The sequence below is a fragment of the Trachypithecus francoisi genome, unplaced genomic scaffold, assembly GCF_009764315.1.
Source record: "Trachypithecus francoisi isolate TF-2019V2 unplaced genomic scaffold, Tfra_2.0 Lachesis_group7, whole genome shotgun sequence".
Classification (NCBI taxonomy): domain Eukaryota; kingdom Metazoa; phylum Chordata; class Mammalia; order Primates; family Cercopithecidae; genus Trachypithecus; species Trachypithecus francoisi.
In genome coordinates this window covers 59,929,236-59,954,098 of record NW_022681472.1, presented here as the reverse complement: position 1 = coordinate 59,954,098, position 24,863 = coordinate 59,929,236, and the positions used below count along the sequence as shown (strand labels likewise).

The 24,863-nt window shown below is 34.2% G+C and overlaps 1 protein-coding gene across 9 annotated transcripts in view; it reads right to left on the bottom strand.

Moving 5' to 3' along the window:
• The window catches only part of RIMS2 (regulating synaptic membrane exocytosis 2), a 586,897-nt gene that overhangs the window by 350,011 nt on the left and 212,023 nt on the right, over positions 1 to 24,863 (bottom strand). For all 9 annotated transcript variants that reach the window (XM_033203197.1, XM_033203206.1, XM_033203199.1 and 6 more), the window contains 6 exons: positions 17,392 to 17,459; positions 15,427 to 15,546; positions 12,160 to 12,259; positions 11,220 to 11,343; positions 9,241 to 9,287; positions 5,930 to 6,042 (listed from right to left, as the gene is read on the bottom strand). In XM_033203197.1, the coding sequence (XP_033059088.1) occupies positions 5,930 to 6,042; positions 9,241 to 9,287; positions 11,220 to 11,343; positions 12,160 to 12,259; positions 15,427 to 15,546; positions 17,392 to 17,459 (572 nt within the window). The remainder of the gene's footprint in view (positions 1 to 5,929; positions 6,043 to 9,240; positions 9,288 to 11,219; positions 11,344 to 12,159; positions 12,260 to 15,426; positions 15,547 to 17,391; positions 17,460 to 24,863) is intronic.

The following is a 24,863-nucleotide window of genomic DNA, read 5'->3' as shown; positions in this document are numbered from 1 at the left end:
TAAATTAATTTTGTCCAATGCCAAAAAACATTAAAAACTATACAAAATACTAGAATTTGTATAATCAAATTTTTCAAATGTAGTTCACAAAACAAGAATTAAGACTGTATATAAAATAATATATTTGGGCTCATGTATTTTGAAAGAATGATTAAAAGCATAACCCAAGAATCAATAAATTTCATATTTTATCCTTAAACATACTACACAGAAAATAGGACAGTATAAAAAGAAGTTAGTTGAAAATGTATTACAGAGTTATGAGTGAAAACCCATCTGTGGAAGTAATGTGTGACTTCTCCAAAGTATGTCTACCCAAAGTCCAAAAACTATTAGCCAAGTTGGCTTTAGAATTTCTTAAAAGAATATACACATTAATATAAAAGTGTGCAGAAATGCATTGGATTAATTACTTGATTCATACTTGATGAATCCCTATCAGGTTCTAGTATTGAAACGCCATCATCAGACATTTATTATGTACCACTTACGGTAACACTGTTTATTGCTAATCACACCTATTAATGACAATATCTTATCTCTTTTTGCTTATACAGTTTGTTGCACTTTTTCAAGGCTTTATTGACAGTTTATTGTAAGTTTATTGCCTCATGGTATTTCCAACAACCTTATGAGGTAGTTGCTTCTACTCACAATTTGTAGGTCAGGAAACACAGAAAAGGGCTAGACATACTTGCCCATACTCAAACAAAAAGCAAGGTAGTGTAAAGACAGAAAATAGAACCCAGTTCTAATTAAATCACTAAATCAAATTCTCAGAATCAAATCAAATTTCCTTTCTCTTACTGACTTTTGTTTTCATTTTGAAAGTTTCCAAAAGACACCACAATAATCAGAATGTTGTACCTTTATTAGGCATTCCAACAGCTAAATCAGAACATAATCAGGTTTGGGAATGGATTTCAAGGCATTTAATTCTGCTTCTATCACCAAGATTCCATCCCATTCCTCACATTTCTTATGGATGTCTCTCTTGTCTACTTCAAAGTCATAAATAGTTAAAGGCTTCTCTCTTTCCACTGCTAACTGGAAGCAGATAATGAGTACTAAGAGTATTTTTGCTCAGTCCAGTTGGCATTGATCAGACACGTTTATTTAAGACATAAATCTAAAACCCAAAGGAAAGCAGACTTAAAAGCAGACTGTCATTCAATCATGAGTCATCTTTCTCTCTCTCTCAATCTCTCTCTCTCTCTCTCTCTTTCTCTCTGTCTGTCTCTTTCAAAACCAAGGCAGTTTCAAATCTAAGCTGTCTTCCTTTTTATGTGGAAATATTCCCAAAGGAAGAAAGAAATATTCAGATGTGGAGTGTGTTACTGACGTCTGTCGGCATAACCACAGGCTATTATAATGCTTTAGCAAATGACAGAGGGGATGTATGAAATTCACAGAGAAATTTGGCATGTTGAAAAAAGGGACTAAACAAGGTACTTTAGAAATACATTTTATTTCCCCTGTCCTCCTACCTGTCTTGTTTTAGACCAAAAATATTAAGGTTACAGAATATTTTTACAAGTAAATATTATGTCATAAAATAAAAGATTCCCTTTAAAAGAAATAATACTTTCAAATACATTAATCCTTTAAAGCAAACACTTTTCCATGTTCTAAAATGAACTCATACATGCATCTCACAGACTTCTGAAATCAACCTTCTGAAACCTATGGCAACTTACACTTAATCTTCACCCATGAGTTTATATTTTAAATATGGCTATAAAAATATATTTTTGTGTTGACAATATTTTTTTAAATTAATGTAAAATTCACCAGACATACAACTGACTATTTTAAAGTATACAATTCAGTGGCAAATACTGTGTTCAGAATTCTGTGGAATTACCACAGAATTACTACCTCCTTCCAGTTCCAAAATATTTTCATCATCCCAGAACACTTTGTACTTTACATAATCACTCCCTATTTTTCCATCTCGCTGTACATTAGTAACCATTGCTTTCTGTCTCTATGGATATTTCAGATAGGGATGGCAAAACACTATGTGTCTCACTGTAATTTGTAATTACTATTAATTCATTTATTGTAAGCATGAGAGACCTGATGATATCTAAACAATTCAGGCTTCATACAAATGAAGAATTTGAATTTGTACACCACAATTCATTTTGCATTTTTAATATCACTTTCCACTATTAATTGCACTAGTATCTTTAGAACATTCTTTTCATACAATACTTGCAGAATAACAAAGTTATCACAATGAAGTGTAACAGATAAAAGCTCAAAAAAAACCTTTCATTTATAGAAAGTTTTAAAAAGGCTATGGAGTTTCCAGGGAGATAGAAAGGACATATACCGCTCCTTAAATTATGTATTCCTTTCAAATGGGCATATAAAATGGATATTTGTAATATTTACTTAAAATGGAGTCAAAAGATATTTTTTAAAGTAACTTGGAAAAACACTGCAACCATAAATCAACCACAGATCATGAAGTGAATGAAATAAAATATGATTAACAGTAGTATCAATTGGGTAATATGTTCCCACAGAAAGAGAATTCTGAGCCTTTTCTCACTTTGAAAAGAATTGAAAGCTATATTTTCTTTTAATGCCCTATTATCAAAATAGTCAAAGACTATAAACTAATTGAAACTATTAAGAACTACAAAAGTAATCAACTGAAGGAGAAAAACAGCTAAATTCTGGAAGAACACATATTAAAAATAGGGTCCTAATAAGGCAGTGCTGTCAGTGAAAAAGCTAACATACAGCCTACGTGGCATAAACCTGAATTCATGCTGATTTTCTTCACCAAATACATTAATGGCATTTTCACTGCTATGCAGTAGAATAATAAACAGCAGGACAATTCAAAAATGGAGAGAAAATAAATTGCATACATTTAAAAAAATCAACAGCCTTGAGCATGAAAATGTAAACAACAAATTTACATTTTTTTATAATCACCTCCTTTGAGAATGATATTATATGTATATATTTTCTATTTGAGACATGAACTGACAGAGTATTAGGAAGGCCAGCTCACATACTATAAAAATTATCATTGTTCTCAGGCATTAGCAATATCATAATTTTGTAAGTGAAGTATGGGTCCAAGTAAAAACTAACCAAAAGCAAAAATGTCCAAAGGTAGAAAAGAAGGAAAAAGGAATTGTAATGTTGGTTTATGACTTCCTAGTTTTCCTTAGGGTTGATATATGTAGATATATTTTTCCAACCTCTACATCATTAGAGCAAACCAAAATTGTCTCCAGGCTGATAGAGACAGGATTAAATATAAAGGGAATTATTATATACCAGATAGCATCTTAGTTATGTTTTCCTGGATGCAAAAATATAAGAATAAAATTCATAAGTTACATGAAGGTAAAAACTTGTATTCGCAGTGACTAGCACTATACCTGATGTGGGGGTCAGAACTTAACACAGATTTCTTAAGTAGATGATTGGAGTTTAATTAGGTAAAATCATTTCTGAAGGAAAAATTTGAAAATAGATTTCAAGAATCCTAAAATTTTCCTTTGCCTTTTATATTGTAATTTTATTTCTGGAAAGTTATTCTGACAATAGAATTTTGTCCTAACAAAAATATTCAAGATTTATATTCAAGGATTTCCACGGTATCATTATTCATAAAAATTAGTTAGAAACAAGCAAGGTACCCTATAATAGTGAATTAGGTTACAATGAAATATTAAAATGGCCATTAAAACAATTTTAAGAGGAATTTTTAAAGACAGGAAAAAGTCCACAATATTACTAAGAGAAAAATCAAGATTCAAAATAGTATTATTTTTTCAGTTTTGTTTAAAAATTTATATGTAGTGAATGGTTATATTTCAGTGTCAGGATTATAGCTGATTTTTACATCTTATTAATTTTCTGTGCTTTCCAGATTTCCCACAATAAATATTTATAACCAACATTTTTTATATATAGGGTAGGGTATGGGTATATGTGTGAATAATTTCAAAACAGATACAGCTAAAAGTTTTACTAATAATATCATAGTGGAACATATTCCTTCCAAGTCATAAGAAAAGGAGAAAATAGTACACATTTTAAATTACAAAACCACTTATAAATCTAAATACTATAACTTTACATCGTTATACATAAATTTAGAAGTGAAACTTTTAAGTTTATATTTCCCCCAAATATTTAACAGTTGTACCTTTTACCATATTAATTTTGAACCATGAAAAAAATAGTTGAATTTGAAATTTGTCTAAATCCCTGAACTATGCTTCTTGTCCTCCCCTCCTAGTCCAACCTGTAGTAAGACCTTGGGATTCAAATAAGAAAACAAAGTGATACTTACTTATTATAGAAAATCTAACTTCCACTCCTTCTTTACGAACTCAAGCAAACTATACATACACGCAGACACAGACAGACAGACACACACACACACACACACACACACACACCACAAACACAGTTTTATTTATGGACTGGGATCATCCAGCCCCAAAAACATTATTTAAGGATGAACTATTGAAATGGATCCATAATAAGAAACAACTTTTATTAGCATTTTATAGCATAGTAGAAGAAAACATACGTTTGTAACTATAAATGACAACATATGTGCTGTCGATACATGTAAGAATAAGTAGAAAGATGCTACTTATTTTGCAGACTTGAAAAAAGACCACTAGCCTCAAATGAAAAAGTTCACTCTGTTTATGAAATAGAAAGGAAAAAAAATAATAAGGGAAGAAATTTATTTTAGTGGAACATTTACAATTTCCTAATAGCATCACATATTCTTTCTTATATAACTTTTCTGTTATTGTCACCTTTATGGTCAAAATCATTCTAAAAAAGACATGTCTAATGACTTTTTTAATGACTGCGAATGAACTTTTTTCCTTTTTGCATATACTTCCTATAACTCCTTTTAATTAATGAAAATACTTCAGAAAAAAACAAATACTACCCTTTCCCACCCTCCTCCCAAAAAAAAATCAAAGGAAAAATTTCATAGCTAATTTAACAAAAAGCTATCTTTTCTGGGCTTAAAATATCAGCCTCAAATAATTTAGTTTTTAACTGTAACTTTCTGTTAATCCAAAATTCAATGTCTGAATTTTGACAACCTAAATATCTTTTTAATACTCATGAAATTTCAAGTTTTGTAATCACCAACAATACTGGTAATACCAACCTGTATTTTTCTAATGTATAAGAATAAATTTATTATGTTACTACTTTTAAATGGTTTAATAACGGAATGACAACAGAACAAATGAATAAAAAGTAAAGACTTACATTTGTAAGGCTCCTCTGATATCAACACAATATAAAATGCATAAATGAATATTTAAGTTTTATTTTAAAATGTTCAAATCAGGGATCACTTAATGTGCAAAGTTATCTGAAGTATTCAGCAATCCATTATATATTTCTCTGTTCATTTCATTTTGTCTATTGACAAAAACATCTCAAGTATCATTATATTTCATAGCAATATTGAACTCCAATGATGACTATAAACTGACACCAAAATCCTTAAAGTTGAAAAGCAGTGAAGAATTCATATTTACTTTTATCTGAAATACCATCTTTACATAGTGCAACATTTTTACTTCTCTTAAAAATCTATGACACATTATAGTCATCTTAAGGTACAGAGCAAAAATTATGAACTTGAATTTTGTTATAATTACTAACATACAAAAGAGTTTAGGTACCTTCATAAAATCTAACTGTTATTAAATTCCAGAAAATCTAAGTCTAATAAATAAAGCAGTATGATAAATAATCAAAATTGGATTTCAAAAACTAAAAGAATGATAAAGTGGGAGGTTAAAAGCACAATTATGTTCTAGGAATAACTTGGTTTGTAAAAAACTAGCATCGTATTTTAAAAGTACTATTTGATATTCTGAAAAGAAGAGTAAATGTAATGACTACATACTGAAAGTTGTCCTGATAAGAACTGTGGAACATCCCTCAACATTCCAGGACTCATAGGAGAGGTAACAGAAATAGAAGGACGATCCATTTTTTGAGATTCAAATGAGCTAGAACCTGCAACGATAATTACACATAACAAATAACAATGGCTCTTCACAAGTATTTAGTAAGTTTTGCCATATAACTTTTAAATTATTTATTTTTTTGATGTCCACAAAATGTCATTATATAGTCCATTTTCTTAGACACAATGTTGAAATATTCTTAAAGCGTTTTTTTTGGAAGCAAAAGTGCAGTACAGGGATTCTCTTAAGACCAATAGTGAACCATTTTCTGTGCCAATTATAGTAGAGACAGGCCTCTACCTCAGGACTTAGTTACTATTTGTTAAGTGTACTGTATTTATATCTTACGATGACATATTAACAAAAATTTAAAAATAGAAACAAGGAGTAATCAAAACATAAATCAATAAAGCAACTGAAAGACTACATTTGTAAATAATAAGAAAATAAGTACAAAATTATTAAATTTTTAAAATTATGTATAGAACAATATAACAAATTATACTGGCAGAAAGAAGTGAGGGGCATAAAAAAAGGAATAAAATATTAAATATTTATTGTCACTATTTTCATTCTTGGGGATAAGAATATTCCCTGTATGTCTGTCATGTTCTCTGGACAGAACATTGCTGATATTCATTGGGATTCAGAACACTGGGGAAGACCTGTTTTTTGTTTTTTTTTGTTTTTGAGACGGAGTCTCACTCTGTCACCCAGGCTGGAGTGCAGTGGCTGATCTTGGCTCACTGCAACCTCCGCCTCTCGGGTTCACGCCATTCTCCTGCCTCAGCCTCCCAAGTAGCTGGGACTACAGGCGCCCGCCAACACATCCGGCTAATTTTTTGTTTTTTTGTTTTTTCTAGTAGAGACGGGGTTTCACCATGTTAGCCAGGATAGTCTCGATCTCCTGACCTCGTGATCCACCCGCCTCGGCCTCCCAAACTGCTGGGATTACAGGCGTGAGCCACCACGCTTGGCCAGGAAGACCTGTGTTTAAGGGAATGGATGTATAAAAACTTAATTGGGAACACAGTGAACCTACAACACCTCTGAGACATCCAATGGGAGATGTAAAGCAGTTAAGTGGAACTACAGATGGGACCAAATGTCCAAGTAGAGACTAGTGTTGGAAATTAACCTGTAGAGTTGTATGCCTAATTGGAAATGAAGGTAGATAAAACTCACCTCTAGAGAGAATACGGTGTAAAATGAAAGGGAAACTGCAAGGCTTAGGATTAGAAGTAACAGTGATACCTTTTATATTACTAGCAAGTAGCACGAATGAAACCTTTCTGCTAAGAAAGAAGCTGGGTTTTGTTGTTGTTGTTGTTGTTGTCGTTTTTACAATAAAGGTTGTTAAACTTCAGGCAGCAGAAGACACAACAGAATGTATTCTTTGAACATCCAGGCATGTAGGGACAATGATACCTCCTTTTGATAATGTAAACTTAGAAGTCATACAGCTGGCAATTACAACCATAAGAAGAAAAGAATTTATTGAGGAACCAGGAATAAAGATGGTTAAGGACAGGGGCTTGGAAAAACATCAATGTTTAAAGAATAAAAGAGTGGATCTAATCTGAGAAAGGACCCCAGTCTCCTCAGAAACTATTTTGGAATTACAGCCTAGGGTCTTTTTAAATAGCTAAAATAAGATAAAGGTTTCCATGTTGCTCATACAATATCTGAGAGATGTAATAAAGGTGAATAAAAATTTTAACATACCCCATAGGATTGTTGTAAAAATTAAATGTGATGGTATAGGTACAACATCAAGCACAGTTATAAGTACTAAATAAAATGGGAGCAATAAGGATAATGATGATAATATCATTTTATAATAATTATAATTTGATTATTTATGTTACAGTTTTATGTGATCATGATATTATTTTGGATAAAATCATTTAGCATGTAGTCAAAGATACTAAATCAAATAAGTCATGGGACTATATTTTCAAGTATAGAGCTATGGCATTCAAAGGACTACTCTGATAAAGACTTTAAAGAAACTTGTAATTGTAAATAAGAAAGTAAAAAAAACATCTATTTTAATAGTGCATTCTCAATTATTGTGGTATATAGAGAATCCGACCACTTCTCACCATCCTCATTGCTACCAACATGGTTTACATCACCACTATCTTGCCACTAGATTAGCCTTCTCACTAGTTAGTCTCTTTGCTTTTACCTTCGACTCTATTAATCTATTTGCAACCTAGTAGCCAGGTTTTAACACTAAGTATCTACTCAAAACCATCCTAGATAGCTCCCAATTTTCCTGAAAGTAAAAGCCAATGTCCTTACAGTGGGTTATATGGCCTTTGCAATTTGCCCATTATTCCTCTATCCTCATTCATACCATTCTTCCTCTTGCTCACTCCATTCAGCTACACTGGCCTCCTTGAATTTCCTTAAATGCACCTTAGGCTTTCTTGCCATTGCATCCACACATCCTGTACCTGGAAAGATTTCCCCCCAGGCAGCCACTCCACATGTTTCCTTCAATCCTTCCTTTTCAATGTGGTCTATCCTGATCAACATATTTCAAACTGCAATCCTTTTCTTCCTCTCTCCCAATATCCCTTACTGTACTCTCAATCAATAAAGAAACTTACTTCATTGAAAAAAATAATTTAACATCTGAAATACCACTAACAATAATGTTTAAAATTATAGATAAATTTGACATTAAACTTATGTATTTATTGTTCCACTACTCCTCTGATGTTAAATCAGAACTGTTATCCCACTTTCCAAAAACATAAATTAGAATAAATGTAATTATTCACTAGTTTATTCTAAGCATCTCCCCCCACTTAATGAGGATGAGGTTACAAATAGTAAATTTTAAAACCAGGGGAAGTTTTGGGGGTGAATTTTTGGGAGCAGTGACTATGTTCATGATTTTTTGTTGGGATGATGGTTTCACAGGTATATATGTATGTCAAAACTTACCTAATTGTGTACTTTAAGTATGTGCAGTTTATTGCAGTATACCTTAATCATGCTATCTAAAAATCTGTAATAAGATAATATGTTTAAAAGAAACTTAAAATATTCTACATTTTTGTATTTTTTCCCACAGTGACATGAAATAATACTAAATTTTCCATCTTTATATGCTTACATACTTGATAGCAAGGTTGCCATATTTCTTACTTCACATTACTAGCTAAATACTTCATCTGACCTCTGATGAATACAATTATAAATAACATTTTCTTCTAGAATAAATAAAACTTACTGGACTCCAGTTGTGCATGTGTGCTATCAGGTATTCTAGGTATATCTCTGAAATGATAAAAAGAAAAAGAAAGAAAAAGAAAGAGAAAGAAAGAGAGAAAGAAAGAAAGAGAAACTGTTTCAACAATTAATGCAACTCATATTTTTTATCATTATCAATCTATTAATAGGACAGTGTAAAATGAAGAAAACTGTGTATAATAGTGGTATTATATAAATAAGAAACAAGCCTTAGTACTTATTGCTCATAAAAGTATTCTGGGCCAACCTCAACTATTTAAAAGAAATAAAATTCATATGCATCCATAGGATACTTTTAAAAAGAGACTTTATTTTCTATGTGTCTCACTGCACAATTATCCATTATAAAAAATTTGTATTAAACAAGATAAGTTTTACAGATATGTTTTTATTCTCTTCTGCTCTTTGGTTTTACCTGCAGTTCTAAATCAGTAACATTAAAGTACAAATAAAATATCACCAAAATAAAAAGTAAAATATTCATGTTGTGATTAAAACTTTCATTTTATTTTATTTTATTTATTTTTATTTTTTAAAGATAGAGTCTCACTCTGTCACCAGGCTGGAGTGCAGTGGCGTGATCTCAGCTCACAGCAACCTCCACTTTCTGGGTTCAAGCAGTTCTCCTGCCTCACCCTAATTTTTGTATTTTGAGCAGAGACAAGGTTTCACCATGTTGGCCAGGTTGGTTTTGAACTCCTGACTTCAAGGGATCCACCCGCCTCGCCCTCCCAAAATGCTGGGATAACAGGCATGAGCCACCGGAAACTTTTAAAATGTAGTAACATCACTGAGAAAAGACAAACACGTTTCTTATGGGGAAATCTCAACATTACCATGGAACTATATTTACACCAAAAATAAGTGTATATTTTTATTTGAGATTTGACACAAGGAGTAAATATTAATGGTTACATTCATTCAGTAAATTACATAAAGGACTATAAATTATTGAAAATATTAAACAAAAACAAGACTTGAAAATCCTTTAATACCAAGAAATATATTTGATCAATACACTAATCTTATACACTGCAGTTTTACCATGATACAAAACTATGAAAAGACAAAATAAAAAATGAATACAATTTCAAGTACCAGATTTAATACTTTAAAAGGAACATTTCAATAAAACTAAGCTACCACCCTAAGTCGTTTTCTTCAGCATTTTCAAAAAAGAGATAAAAATAATACAGGCCCATCATTTCCTAAATGAATTAAAACTAGACATTACTATTCTACAACAAATGATTTCTGTAGGCTTCACCCTAGAATGCTCTTACCCTAAATCTGCATTTAATAATTCACTAACAGTAATATTTTTCTGTTACTTTTACTCTGATACAGGTATATATTTTACCTTGGCATATAATGTAATTCAGTTGCCTCTTTAACATTTATTGCCAATGTCTGGAAATTGTCAATTTTAATCTATAGGCATTACATTTAATGCATAGGCATTATAAAACAGAGGTATAAATTACAAAGCCAAAGAGTACTTTGATGTTTGCTTATTTTGGGTCTGTTTGTTCACCTTGTTAAAAAAGATGTCATGTTTTTCCATAAACTATTACCTCGATCTAGGAGTTGTATGTCCTTTGGCCCTTTCTTTCCTATGTTGAAATCTCTATTTTGAAAAATGTAAAATGTGTAGACTATAGATGATTTATAGTCTCCTTCCCCTACTAAATCCTATAACCACCGTTTAAGGTGTTACAATAAAATGAATAAACATGTAAATATTTCTTCTTTTGTAAATAACTGTATATTCTACCATCTATATGATCAGATAAAGAGATATTATTTTTGGTGTGGTGCTTTTGGTAAGGAAAGAGAAAAAGTTACTGTCTACAAGATAATTTATTTCCATAAAGCAATCAGAAATTATTAAATGGCACATTACAAATAGTTTAACAGTATTCAACTTCACACACATATAAAATACTGAAACCAACTTACCCAATAGGCCTTGAAACTACAAGCTCTACTTGTGGTTCAGGTTTGGATTCCAGAATGATGTTGTATACTTCCTCAAATGTGGCTCCTTGCAATAGCCTTCCATTCCATTCTAATACTTCATCACCTATAGTGTGTAGTCAGTAATAATCATCTCATAAAGAAAATTTGATCCAATAAATTACACTTAACAGCATCTTAAACTTCAATAAACTCCATAGGATAAAATAACCATTATACAATATGAAACATACTCAGAACAGTTCCAGTGACACAAAATTTGATGACTATGGTGATTAGTATATTTCACAGAAAAGGACAATGATTAGAGGAAAAAATTACATAAACATTATCTCTATGTGATTTCTTAATAGAAATTCAAATTCTAAGCAACAATCAAAATCAGTTGCCTCTTTAAAGATTTTATGACTCTATACTCTAGGTTTCTCAATATATGTGCAACTGAGCACCTTGTTTTTTTGTAAAGGGTTTCCACTGTCTAAACTCTCTTGTAAAAACCTTAATAATTAGTATATTATCAAATCCTCTTTAAGGTACTCAAGGATTTCTCCAATATTATCCATTACCAAAGAGATAAGGGGTGACACATGGTAGGAAATATGCCTTTGTCCATAAAGTTTGTTCTAAACTACGTTAGAATTTTCTCAAAAGAAAAAGGTCTTATGGGAAACAAAATAGGTTAATATTATATACAGATTAGAATACCCATCAGAAAAAAATAAGATATAGTCAATATAAAAATGATTTTGATCTACTATGACTCAAGAAATAATAGTTTTGACTTTCCATTAATGAATAGAGATTTATATCTAAGTTAAATGAGCTCTTTGTTATTGTCAAATCACTTCTAAATAAATGAAAATAACTCATAACTACTAAAGTTGGACAGTTTAAATGTAAATAATCAAAGGTAAAACCCTACCTGGTCTAAGATGTCCTACAGTATCAGCTAAACTTCCTTTTTTTACTTTAGTAATAAATGCACAAAGCCGGCCTGATTCAGTCATCTTTCCTCCTACAACCTGTTTAAAAGAGGAAAATATTAACACGGGAATATTGTTGAAATGAGCATAGTTGAAGATTCAGGTAAAAAATACCTAGAACAATTTGCAACACCTAAAACGCTAATTTAATGTACAGAAAATGATTTCTTAAATAATTTATTGTCTCTATTAGGTTAGTACGTGCCCTAAAAGCTAGGTCTTTTTCACATATTCCAACTGTTTTGCCATTTAATACCCATTATTTGCTAAAATGTTGCATAACTTAGAAACAACATAACAATTGGTAATTTTTGTCCTTATTCTAAAATTCTTGCTTTTGTCATTTCCAAAAACATATTTTACAGTATCATATTAATTATATAAACATTTCTAGTTATAGATGTAAACACTTTAATACAAAATTTTTGTTTCTTTTACTATAATTAGGATATACCACCAAACTTTCATTGGTAATATTTTAGAAACACTGATAATGTGCATAATGATGATGGATCTTACTTGAAAAAATTACAAAATTTACTTAATCGCATCAGAAGTAATATAAACTTCAGACCATCTGAATCTCAATTTTTCATTTTTATGTTTCTATTAAAATATAACTTTTAGAAAATGAATAAAAATGTTAGGAATAATGCTGTGGAGTCATATGTATACTTGTATATCTTACAAAATTAATGCTTTGATTCTAATCAACCACCATTCAGTCAAATATCTCAATTTGATGGCAAGTGAAGCAAATAATAGCAACTAACTTCACTGACTGAAATGAATTGGTTTTTCTCTTCTAAACAGAGTGAAAGTTATTTGAATTTAAAAATCATGGGGTGTATCTTATTCCACGCATTTTTTCCATAATTACAGTGAATTACACATAGCTGCAATTCAGTTAATAAACTAATTAGTCTTATGTTTGAATCTGAAAATTAAATGTATAGCTCTGATTGACTTATATCCTTAAGTAAATATTTAAAAACTTTCTTGGCTTAACAAACATTAATAATAATTAATTAATTACACTAGCTACAATGATTATTGATATCTTAAAGCTTGCCAGGCATTTTACTAAATGTATGTTTGTTTATTTAATCATATTACAACAATTCAATTATTTTCATTGAATAGATAAGAAATCTAAAGCTAAGAGAAGTTTATTTGTTCATTTTCATGTAACTAGTAACTCCTGTATTTGGAATTGAAGCCAAGACTTCCTAATCTTTATTCTAACACTATAATAGGCATCTCTGGATTAAAAAATTGTTTTTAAGACATAGGGTCTCACCATTTTGCTCAGGCTGGACTTGAAACCCTAGGCTCAAGCAATCCTCCTGCCTTAGCCTTCCAAGTAGCTGGGACTATAGGCACATCTCACTGTCCCTGGAAATGGGTCAAATCTGATTTTAAATTCCACCATCGTCACCATCTTGTGACCATGGGGAAGTTAAACACCTCTCTAAGCCTATTTCTCATCTATTGTGAGTGTTAACTAGGATAACAGATATAAAATGCTCAGGTGAGTGCAAGCACATGGATGCCACCCAATAAATGTTCTTGCAAGATCTGGTCATTTAAACCTATGTGGCACCTTGCTTCCCACTCCCACTCTCTCATGTTCCTGCTTTTGCCATGTGGCACGTGTACTCTCCCTTCACCTTTGACTCTAATTGTAAGCTTCCTGAGGCCTCCCCAGAAGCCAAGCAGATGTTGGCACCATGCTTCCTTTAAAGCTTGCAAAACTATGAGCTGATTAAACCTCTTTTCTTTATAAATTATCCAGTCTCAGGTATTTATTTAAAGCAATGCAAGAAAGACCTAATACATAGCCCACTTCCACCTACATCCAAAGTTTTCTAATATCTCTTATATTCTACAGGACAATTTTTATAGGAATGGCTTAGCTCTAAAACATTTACTTTATTTAGAGACAGACAGAGTCTCACTCTGTTGCCCAGGCTGGAGTGCAGTGGTGTGATCATAGCCCACTCTAACCTCAAACTCCTGGGCTTAAGCAGTCTTCCTGCCTCAGCCTTCTCAGTAGCTAGGACTCCAGGCATGTGCTGCTATGTCCAGCTATTTTAAAATTTTTTGGGCTGAGCACAGTGGCTCATGCCTGTAATCCTAGCACGTTGGGAGGCCAAGGTGGGTGGATCACGAGGTCAAGAGATCAAGATGATCCTGGCCAACATGGTGAAATCCCATCTCTACTAAGAATACAAAATAAATAAATAAATAAATAAATAAATAGCTGGGCGTGGTGGTACGCGCCTATAGTCACAGCTACTCGGGAGGCCGAGGCAGGAGAATCACTTGAATCCAGGAGGCAGAGGTTGCAGTGAGCCTAGATCGCACCACTGCACTCCAGCCTTGGCCACAGAGCGAGACTCTATCTCAAAAAAAAAAAACAAAAAACAAAAAAAAAGTTTAGTAGAGACAGGACTTCACTATGTTGTCTAGGTCGGTCTCAAACTCCTGGTCCAAAGCAATATTCCCACCTGGGCCTTTCAAAGTGCTGTAATTACAGGCATGAACCATGACACCCAGCATATTCTTTTTTCATTTCAGGTTTTAATTGGGTATACTAGATGCACAAAAACCAAACAAAGCTCATTTAATGTATTTACCAAATAATTTCCTGGTATTTTACAGTAAAACATAAATCAATATTTGTATTTAATTTCCCAGCATAATTATTTTTGTTTTTAGAATTCAAACAGTACTCTCTTAAGTGCACATATGCACATACACACACATACACACATTTTACAGCATTTATACAAAATTATATATATACATATGTAATATACATATTACATTTCCCAAGTTATCATTTTGAGTAATTATAGAAAACTATCACTTTAATAAAATATAAACACAGATTTAGACTTAAAGAATAAACTGTATAGTTAAAATGAGTTTGACCACTGTATTTCAGATTCAGGGAGATTCTAATGAGGTTACTTTTAATGTCTTCCAAATTTATATGTACACAAGTATTACTGTGGAATTATGGCAACTTCTTAAATAATAGCGGGAAAGTGAAATGTTTTAGATAATGAGTGCAAATCTTCACAAATTATTGAAAATGGAAAAATACACTACTAAATTGGTACAGGTTGAAAGTTATCCTTTGCTTTTCTGGTAAACCTATAAGAATATAGAGCCAAAATATCATACATTTTATTACATACCTTCAAGCCAAGCATTGCTCCTGAATCTCGAGGTACACTTCCATCTTTTAGACGCTTATTTAATAAAATGCGACCAATTAAACGATCTCCATCTTTAGACGGTTGCCAGGTTACAGGGTGCTGACATTTTGCATCAACAAACAAAATAAATAAATACAAAATAAATAAATGATTTTGTCAATTTATGACAAATAGTCTCTGATTGTATGACCTCTCTAAACTTCAGAATTCCAGTGTCATGATTACACAAACCAGCTTTCATTTCAAAGCACTGCTCATAAGGGTATACTATATTATGCTTATAACCTCAGTATAATCTCAAAGTCTTTTTCAAAATCCAATTACTTCCAGTTCTTACAGTTCTCTAACACAATAATGAATAGCTCTACAAAATCTGAGAAATTTTGAAAATGCGTGCAACTAATTATCTACATACTGAAAAATAAAAATTCACAGGTAGAAAAGATACACTGAAATTCTATGCAAGTGAATTCATTTAAAAATGAAAATTTCCTCTTCAAACACATTTGGAAGATTTTGAAAGACTGTATTACAGTAACAATTAAAAAGTCAAATCATACTAAAACATTAAATTTGACCCTACGATGAGGGCTTTTTTGAAGAGGTTTCTAGATTAAAATAATGAAGTGTACATAAGCCCCAATAAATTCCCAACTGAATCTGCATGGGAGAGAAACAGGCTTCATTTACAGGTGGGAATAGATTACATTTCTCACTTCTCAGAAGTTCTGTCATGATTCTTTCAGGTTTTTGATCTATTTAGTAAATTACCTTTACTAGATAATTCAATGATATCCATTGTTAAATAACCTTGAAAACATTAGTAGTTTCTTTGTTTCTCAGGGCTGAACCAAGGCCTCTGTAAATAATGACACTATTCTATTATGTATGATACACTCAATACGAAAGTAAATGATTTGTGTAATCATAGTTTCATAGTTATCAAAAAGTAACAGGCATATCTTCATGCAAAATTTAGCAGGCAAAATGCAAGTTCCAGTCAATCACATCTATATGGTAAAAAGATTTCAAAAGTCCCACTATCCTAAAAGCAAAAATAATAAATATCAAAGCAGATGGCAAGGGCTCTAATACTAATTAATACTACATTAAAATGCTATGACAATAAAACAAAAGACCAAAATGACAGTGAAAGGGAAAAAAGAAAAACAACTTTTTCTGTGCAAACAGACCCAATTATCTCCCTTTTGTCTGGGATTCAAACTATTAATAATTTAATTTTCATCCCAAGGAAAACATATGCAAGCAATCAAATAAGCCAATCCAAAAATTATTTATTATTTGTGGTTTTTAATAACACTACAAAGTTCTCTCATGCAACAAAAGACAAAACATTCCTTTGTTCCTAAGATTTATTTTTATATACTTATTTTTTGGTATGCCGTCAAACAATAAAAACAGCAAACTAAGCAAGAGGTTTTTTTGGTTTGTTGTTTGTTCAGTTTGGTTTTGTTTTTCTTTTCTGCACCTTAAGAAATGCTACAGTGACCCTTGAGATGCCCTGTCCTTTTATTATGTTCTGTTTTAATGAGTGACAGAGAGCAAACGAAGACCAAATGAGCAGGTTAAAAGGCAGGCTCCACAATCTCAGTACCTTATCACTATGGCTATGCTCCTCGTTAAGGGTTGTGCTACTACACGTATCTACCCCAGAGTCCTTAATCTGAGGTTCAGACCATTCCAAATCCTCTTCGAAAGAGTGGCCACCAAAGTACATCATTTTCTTTTGTCTTTCAGACTTGGTGTTAGAGTCCGACAAAACTGCCTGCTCACTAGTTTTTCTTTTTCCCTTTTGACTGTCCCCTACAGGTATGGGATAAAAAAAGAAAAAAAGAAACAAAAAAGAAACATGCAAAGGTGTAAATAAAAAAGGAAAAGTGAAATGATAACGAAAATTAAATAGTAAGGCTCCACATGTCTCACCAAAGACATTGGGGATGCCTCACTGCTATGCCAAGACGTATGATCCAACCAGTTGTAATCCATGTCTCCTGTGAGAGTCAGACAAAAGAGCGCAGTAAAGGAGATGGTGAAAAAAGGGACAGACAGAGACATTATAAACATTTTAAACTGTGTGATTCTGTCTGGTCTCAAGAACTTTGTCTGTATAAATATATATATATATATATATATATGCCAAAAGAAAGCTAATATTTAAAACGCGTAAAATTTATAGAAAGTATAATATAAGGTTTATATCTCTAGACAGACCCTACAGAACAAAAATCCTGCAAAAAGAGAAATAATAATAAACGGAAATAGAAACAAAAAAAAGTATATGCTGAAAAAGACTATCAGCTATGTCTGTTATTCACGCTATTTTTTTTACTCCCATGTTGGTCTAAAGACATGAGTTTGTTCTCCAAAGATTAAGGGACATTTAAAACATTTACATTGGTTTGCCAATAACCTGTATTTTAAAAAGTCAAATAATTAAATGCCACTTCTGAAATGCAGTATGATATTCTTCATCATGCTAAAACCTCCTAAGAAATTTGGGTGGTTAAAAAAATTGTTTTCGGCCGGGCGCGGTGGCTCAAGCCTGTAATCCCAGCACTTTGGGAGGCCGAGGCGGGTGGATCACGAGGTCAGGAGATCGAGACCCTCCTGGCTAACACAGTGAAACCCCGTCTCTACTAAAAAAAAATACAAAAAAAAAAACTAGCCGGGTGCAGTGGCGGGCGCCTGTAGTCCCAGCTACTCGGAGGCTGAGGCGGGAGAATGGCGGGAACCCGGGAGGCGGAGCTTGCAGTGAGCCGAGATCGCGCCACTGCACTCCAGCCTGGGCGACACAGCGAGACTCCATCTCAAAAAAAAAAAAAAAAAAAAAATTGTTTTCACAAAATAGTAATTTGCATGAAAATTATAAAACAGATTCATTAAATATTAGTAAAAATAAACTTTACTTAGACATCATGAATCACTTAATATTTTGATATAATTTTTCAACTTTTTTCAGAAATCACATTCTTATAAAAAGTAAATTTAAAAAATTTTGTCAGGGCAGAGCAAGATGGCCGAATAGGAACAGCTCCAGTCTCCAACTCCCGGCACGAGCGACACAGAAGACTGCTGATTTCTGCATTTTCAACTGAGGTACTGAGGTCATCTCACTGGGGAGTGCCGGACAATCGGTGCTGGTCAGCTGCAGCAGCGTGACCAGCGAGAGCTGAAGCAGGGCGAGGCATTGCCTCACCTGGGAAGCGCAAGGGGGAAGGGAATCCCTTTTCCTAGCCAGGCAAACTGAGACACGCAACACCTGAAAAATCGGGTAATTCCCACCCCGATACTGTGCTTTAAGCAAACGGGCACACCAGGAGATTATACCCACACCTGGCCGGGAGGGTCCCATGGCCACGGAGCCTCCCTCATTGCTAGCACAGCAGTCTGCAATCTAACTGCAAGGCAGCAGCGAGGCTGGGGGAGGGGCGCCCGCCATTGCTGAGGCTTAAGTAGGTAAACAAAGCCGCTGGGAAGCTCGAACTGGGTGGAGCTCACAGCAGCTCAAGGAAACCTGCCTGTCTCTGTAGACTCCACCTCTGGGGACAGGGCACAGCTAAAAAACAACAGAGGAAGCAGCAGAGGCCTGTGCAGACCCGAACGACTCTGTCTGACAGCTTTGAAGAGAGCAGTGGATCTCCCAACACGGAGGTTGAGATCTGAGAAGGAATAGACTGCCTGCTCAAGTGGGTCCCTGACCCCTGAGTAGCCTAACTGGGAGACATCCCCCACTAGGGGCAGTCTGACACCCCACACCTCACAGGGTGGAGTACACCCCTGAGAGGAAGCTTCCAAAGTAAGAATCAGACAGGTACACTCGCTGTTCAGCAATATTCTATCTTCTGCAAACTCTGCTGCTGATACCCAGGCAAACAGGGTCTGGAGTGGACCTCAAGCAATCTCCAACAGACCTACAGCTGGGGGTCCTGACTATTAGAAGGAAAACTATCAAACAGGAAGAACACCTATACCAAAACCCCATCAGTACGTCACCATCATCAAAGACCAGAGGCAGATAAAACCACAAAGATGGGGAAGAAGCAGGGCAGGAAAGCTGGAAATTCAAAAAATAAGAGCACATCTCTCCCTGCAAAGGAGCGCAGCTCATCGCCAGCAACGGATCAAAGCTGGTCAGAGAATGACTTTGACGAGATGAGAGAAGAAGGCTTCAGTCCATCAACCTCAGAGCTAAAGGAGGAATTACGTACCCAGCGCAAAGAAACTAAAAATCTTGAAAAAAGAGTGGAAGAATTGATAGCTAGAATAATTAATGCAGAGAAGGTCATAAATAAAATGACAGAGATGAAAACCATGACACGAGAAATACGTGACAAATGCACAAGCTTCAGTAACCGACTCGATCAACTGGAAGAGAGAGTATCAGCGATTGAGGATCAAATGAATGAAATGAAGTGAGAAGAGAAACCAAAAGTAAAAAGAAGAAAAAGAAATGAACAAAGCCTGCAAGAAGTATGGGATTATGTAAAAAGACCAAATCTACGTCTGATTGGGGTGCCTGAAAGTGAGGGGGAAAATGGAACCAAGTTGGAAAACACTCTTCAGGATATCATCCAGGAGAACTTCCCCAACCTAGTAGGGCAGACCAACATTCAAATTCAGGAAATACAGAGAACAACACAAAGATACTCCTCGAGAAGAGCAACTCCAAGACACATAATCGCCAGATCCACCAAAGTTGAAATGAAGGAAAAAATCTTAAGGGCAGCCAGAGAGAAAAGTCGGGTTACCCACAAAGGGAAGCCCATCAGACTAACAGCAGACCTCTCGGCAGAAACTCTACAAGCCAGAAGAGAGTGGGGGCCAATATTCAACATTCTTAAAGAAAAGAATTTTCAACCCAGAATTTCATATCCAGCCAAACTAAGTTTCATCAGTGAAGGAGAAATAAAATCCTTTACAGATAAGCAAATGCTTAGAGATTTTGTCACCACCAGGCCTGCCTTACAAGAGACCCTGAAGGAAGCCCTAAACATGGAAAGGAACAACCGGTACCAGCCATTGCAAAAACATGTCAAAATGTAAAGACCATCGAGGCTAGGAAGAAACTGCATCAACTAACGAGCAAAATAACCAGTTAATATCATAATGGCAGGATCAAGTTCACACATAACAATATTAGCCTTAAATTTTAATGGACTAAATGCTCCAATTAAAAGACATAGACTGGCAAACTGGATAAAGAGTCAAGACCCATCAGTCTGCTGTATTCAGGAGACCCATCTCACATGCAGAGACATACATAGGCTCAAAATAAAGGGATGGAGAGAGATCTACCAAGCAAATGGAGGACAAAAAAAAACAGGGGTTGCAATCCTAGTCTCTGATAAAATAGACTTTAAACCATCAAAGATCAAAAGAGACAAAGAAGGCCATTACATAATGGTAAAGGGATCAATTCAACAGGAAGAGCTAACTATCCTAAATATATATGCACCCAATACAGGAGCACCCAAATTCATAAAGCAAGTCCTTCGAGACTTACAAAGAGACTTAGACTCCCATACAATAATAATGGGAGACTTCAACACTCCACTGTCAACATTAGACAGATCAACAAGACAGAAAGTTAACAAGGATATCCAGGAATTGAACTCATCTCTGCACCAAGCGGACCTAATAGACATCTATAGAACTCTCCACCCCAAATCAACAGAATATACATTCTTCTCAGCACCACATCGCACTTATTCCAAAATTGACCACATAATTGGAAGTAAAGCACTCCTTTACTAGATCTAAAATTGACACTCTAACATCACAATTAAAAGAACTGGAGAAGCAAGAGCAAACACATTGAAAAGCTAGCAGAAGGCAAGAAATAACTAAGATCAGAGCAGAATTGAAGGAGATAGAGACACAAAAAACCCTCCAAAAAATCAGTGAATCCAGGAGTTGGTTTTTTGAAAAAATCAACAAAATTGACAGACTGCTAGCAAGACTAATAAAGAAGAAAAGAGAGAAGAATCAAATAGACGCAATAAAAAATGATAAAGGGGATATCACCACGGACCCCACAGAAATACAAACTACCATCAGAGAATACTATAAACACCTCTACGCAAATCAACTAGAAAATCTAGAAGAAATGGATAATTTCCTGGATACTTACACTCTTCCAAGACAAAACCAGGAAGAAGTTGAATCCCTGAATAGACCAATAGCAGGCTCTGAAATTGAGGCAATAATTAATAGCCTACCAGACAAAAAAAGTCCAGGACCAGATGGATTCACAGCTGAATTCTACCAGAGGTACAAAGAGGAGCTGGTACCATTCCTTCTGAAACTATTCCAATCAATAGAAAAAGAGGGAATCCTCCCTAACTCATTTTATGAGGCCAACATCGTCCTGATACCAAAGCCTGGCAGAGACACAAGAAAAAAAGAAAATTTTAGACCAATATCCCTGATGAACATTGATGCAAAAATCCTCAATAAAAAACTGGCAAACCGGATTCAGCAGCACATCAAAAAGCTTATCCACCATGATCAAGTGGGCTTCATCCCTGGGATGCAAGGCTGGTTCAACATTTGCAAATCAATAAACGTAATCCAGCATATAAACAGAACCAAAGACAAGAACCACATGATTATCTCAATAGATGCAGAAAAGGCTTTTGACAAAATTCAACAGGCTTTTGACAAAATTCAACTGAAGGAACACAATGGTTTCTGATCCAAAAAGAATGAAGAAGAATAGGTACTAAGTGAAACTGGTAAGGCAGCACAGAACAACTTAGATAAGTCTTTTATTTCATATTAAAGATTTTAAATTTCAACCATTGAGGGATTTTAAGTGTAATGGTGACATAATCTGATTAACATTTTTAAATGATGAATATAAGTACTACATAGAGACTAGGCTGTATGACACCAAAAGTTAAAAGACATTTACAATAACCCTTGGAAAAGGTAATTATGGCTTGAATAAAGATAATAGCAATAGACATGGTAAGAAAAAAGGGACTGAGACGTTTTTGAGGTAGAAATAACAGTGTTAAGAAAGACTAAAGAGTCAAGGTCAACTCCCCAGTTTCTGGCATTAATAACTGAATGGAAGAAAAAATTTATGAGATGGAGAAGATTGGAGGAAGAGCACTTTTTGTTAGGGAAGGGTAAGAGGGAATCTATTTCATAAAATATATGACACCACTGACTATAGGATTCATAACTTTCAGGATATAAAAATGTTCATCTTAGAATTTATTAAATATGGTGGTTGAATTTTGATATATTATTTGAATCTAGTGGACATACAAGAAGGAAACTGGCTAGGGTGCAATAAAACTTAGAGTTTTGGCCGGACATGGTGGCTCATGCCTGTAATCGCAGCACTTTGGGAGGCTGAGGCGGATGGATCATGAGGTCAAGAGATAGAGATCATCCTGGCCAACGTGGTGAAGCCCCATCTCTATTAAAAATACAAAAAATTAGCTGGGTGTGGTGATGCACACCTGTAGTCCAACCTACTCAGGAGGCTGAGGCAGGAGGATTGCTTGAAACCTGGAGGCGAAGGTTGCAGTGAGCTGAGATCACACCACTGCACTCCAGCCTGGAGACAGAGCAAGACTGTCTCAAAAAAACAAAAAACTTAAAGTTTTGATCTGGAGACATAAATTGGCAATTATTAACATAAAGACAGGAGTAAGTGAGATCATTTAGGGATAGAGGGTAAAATAAGGTATGAAGAGAACCCAAACTGAATTCTGACATTTAGGGTTTGATTTGAGAAAAAAAAAAAAGAAAGAGAGAAGATTCAAAAACAGCATGCAGAGAAAAAAAGGAAGGAAGGAGGGAGATAGAGGGAGGTCTCCAAATCAAATAGAGTTGCCTAAAACAAAGAAGAAATAAACTATCCTGAATGATTTTTACATATCAAATAAGATGAGGAGGTTAAAAATATGCATTGGATTTGACAACCATGAAGATTAGAAAAGATGTCAGGAAGAACAATTGGATAGAATGATGAAAATTAAAATCAGGTTGAAGAAACCAAAAAACAAAGGGAAGTGAAAAGTAGAAAAAGTTGTGTGTAAATGAATGGTTCTCAAATTGCAGTTCTCAAAATAGCATCATCGGCAACACCTGGGAACATGTTAGAAATGTAAATTCTGGGTGCCACCCTAGACTTAATGAATCAGAAACTGTTAGTGGGCCTAGCAATCTGCATTTTAACAAGCCTTCCAGATGATTATGGTCAGATGTTTGAGAATTACTGGAGACAATTCTTTTACTAAACTCATTTATGAAAGCGAATAGGCTTTATTATCTAACACACACAATATGCAATTTGTAGAAAGAACCCCATTCTTTAACCTATGGGCCAGAGAAGTGCTTCCCAAGCTTTTTCATAATTACAATATTAGTAAAACACACTGGAGTATATGGAGATGACCAGTACATGGGATACTTACGCCCATGCCTGGATGGCTACCCAAAAAGCTAAGGGTATCTGTGTCTCAGAAAACCTGTAGCCCTTTCAAAATACAATATTGTCCCACAACAAAGCATTGACAAATCTGTGCATTAGAGAAAAAACAGTATGAAGCCTGTAAATAAAAATTCTTAACTGGTTTATGTGACAGTAAGAAAATTCAACTCAAAATTTCTCTTCTCCCTCTGTGCTTGCAACCTACCAAAAAGGCAGAAATGTAAATTCTTTTGTTCTGAAAATAAAAAACATAAGCTGTTTAACCATTTGAAACTAAAGTTAAAACCTCTGATTGACAAAAAGAATTGTCCTATATTCTGGGCGCAGTGGCTCACACCTGTAATCCCAGCACTTTGTGAGGCCGAGGCGGGTGGATCACCTGAGGTCAGGAGTTTGAGACCAGCCTGGCCAACATGATGAAACTCCATCTCTAATAAAAATACAAAAACTAGCTGGGCATGGTGCATTGTAGCTCCCAGTCCCAATTACTTGGAAGGCTGAGGCAAGAGAATCATTTGAACCTGGAAGGCGGAGGTTGCAGTGAGCTGAGACAGTGCCATTGCACTCCAGCCTGGCCAACAACAAAGCGAGACTTCATCTCCAAAAACAAAAACAAAAACAAAAGCAAAACAAAACAAAAAACTGTCATGTATAAATACTAAATAAACACTTGTTGAATGAGTAAAATTAATGTCCCTGTAAGAATAAGATAATTAATGGTAAACCATATAGAAAATAGTCCTAAAAACTATTAAGACTATTATTAGAGACCTAATACTACTTATCACTGGATATTCTTATTTTTTGCAGCTTAATAGTATAGAACTAAGATAATAAAATATCTTTTTTTAGTAACAGTACAAAAATGTATTAGTGTGCTTTCCAGTTCTAGAACAAGAACTAGAAAGCACATAAAGAACCAAATGGAAATTTTAGAACTGAAAAA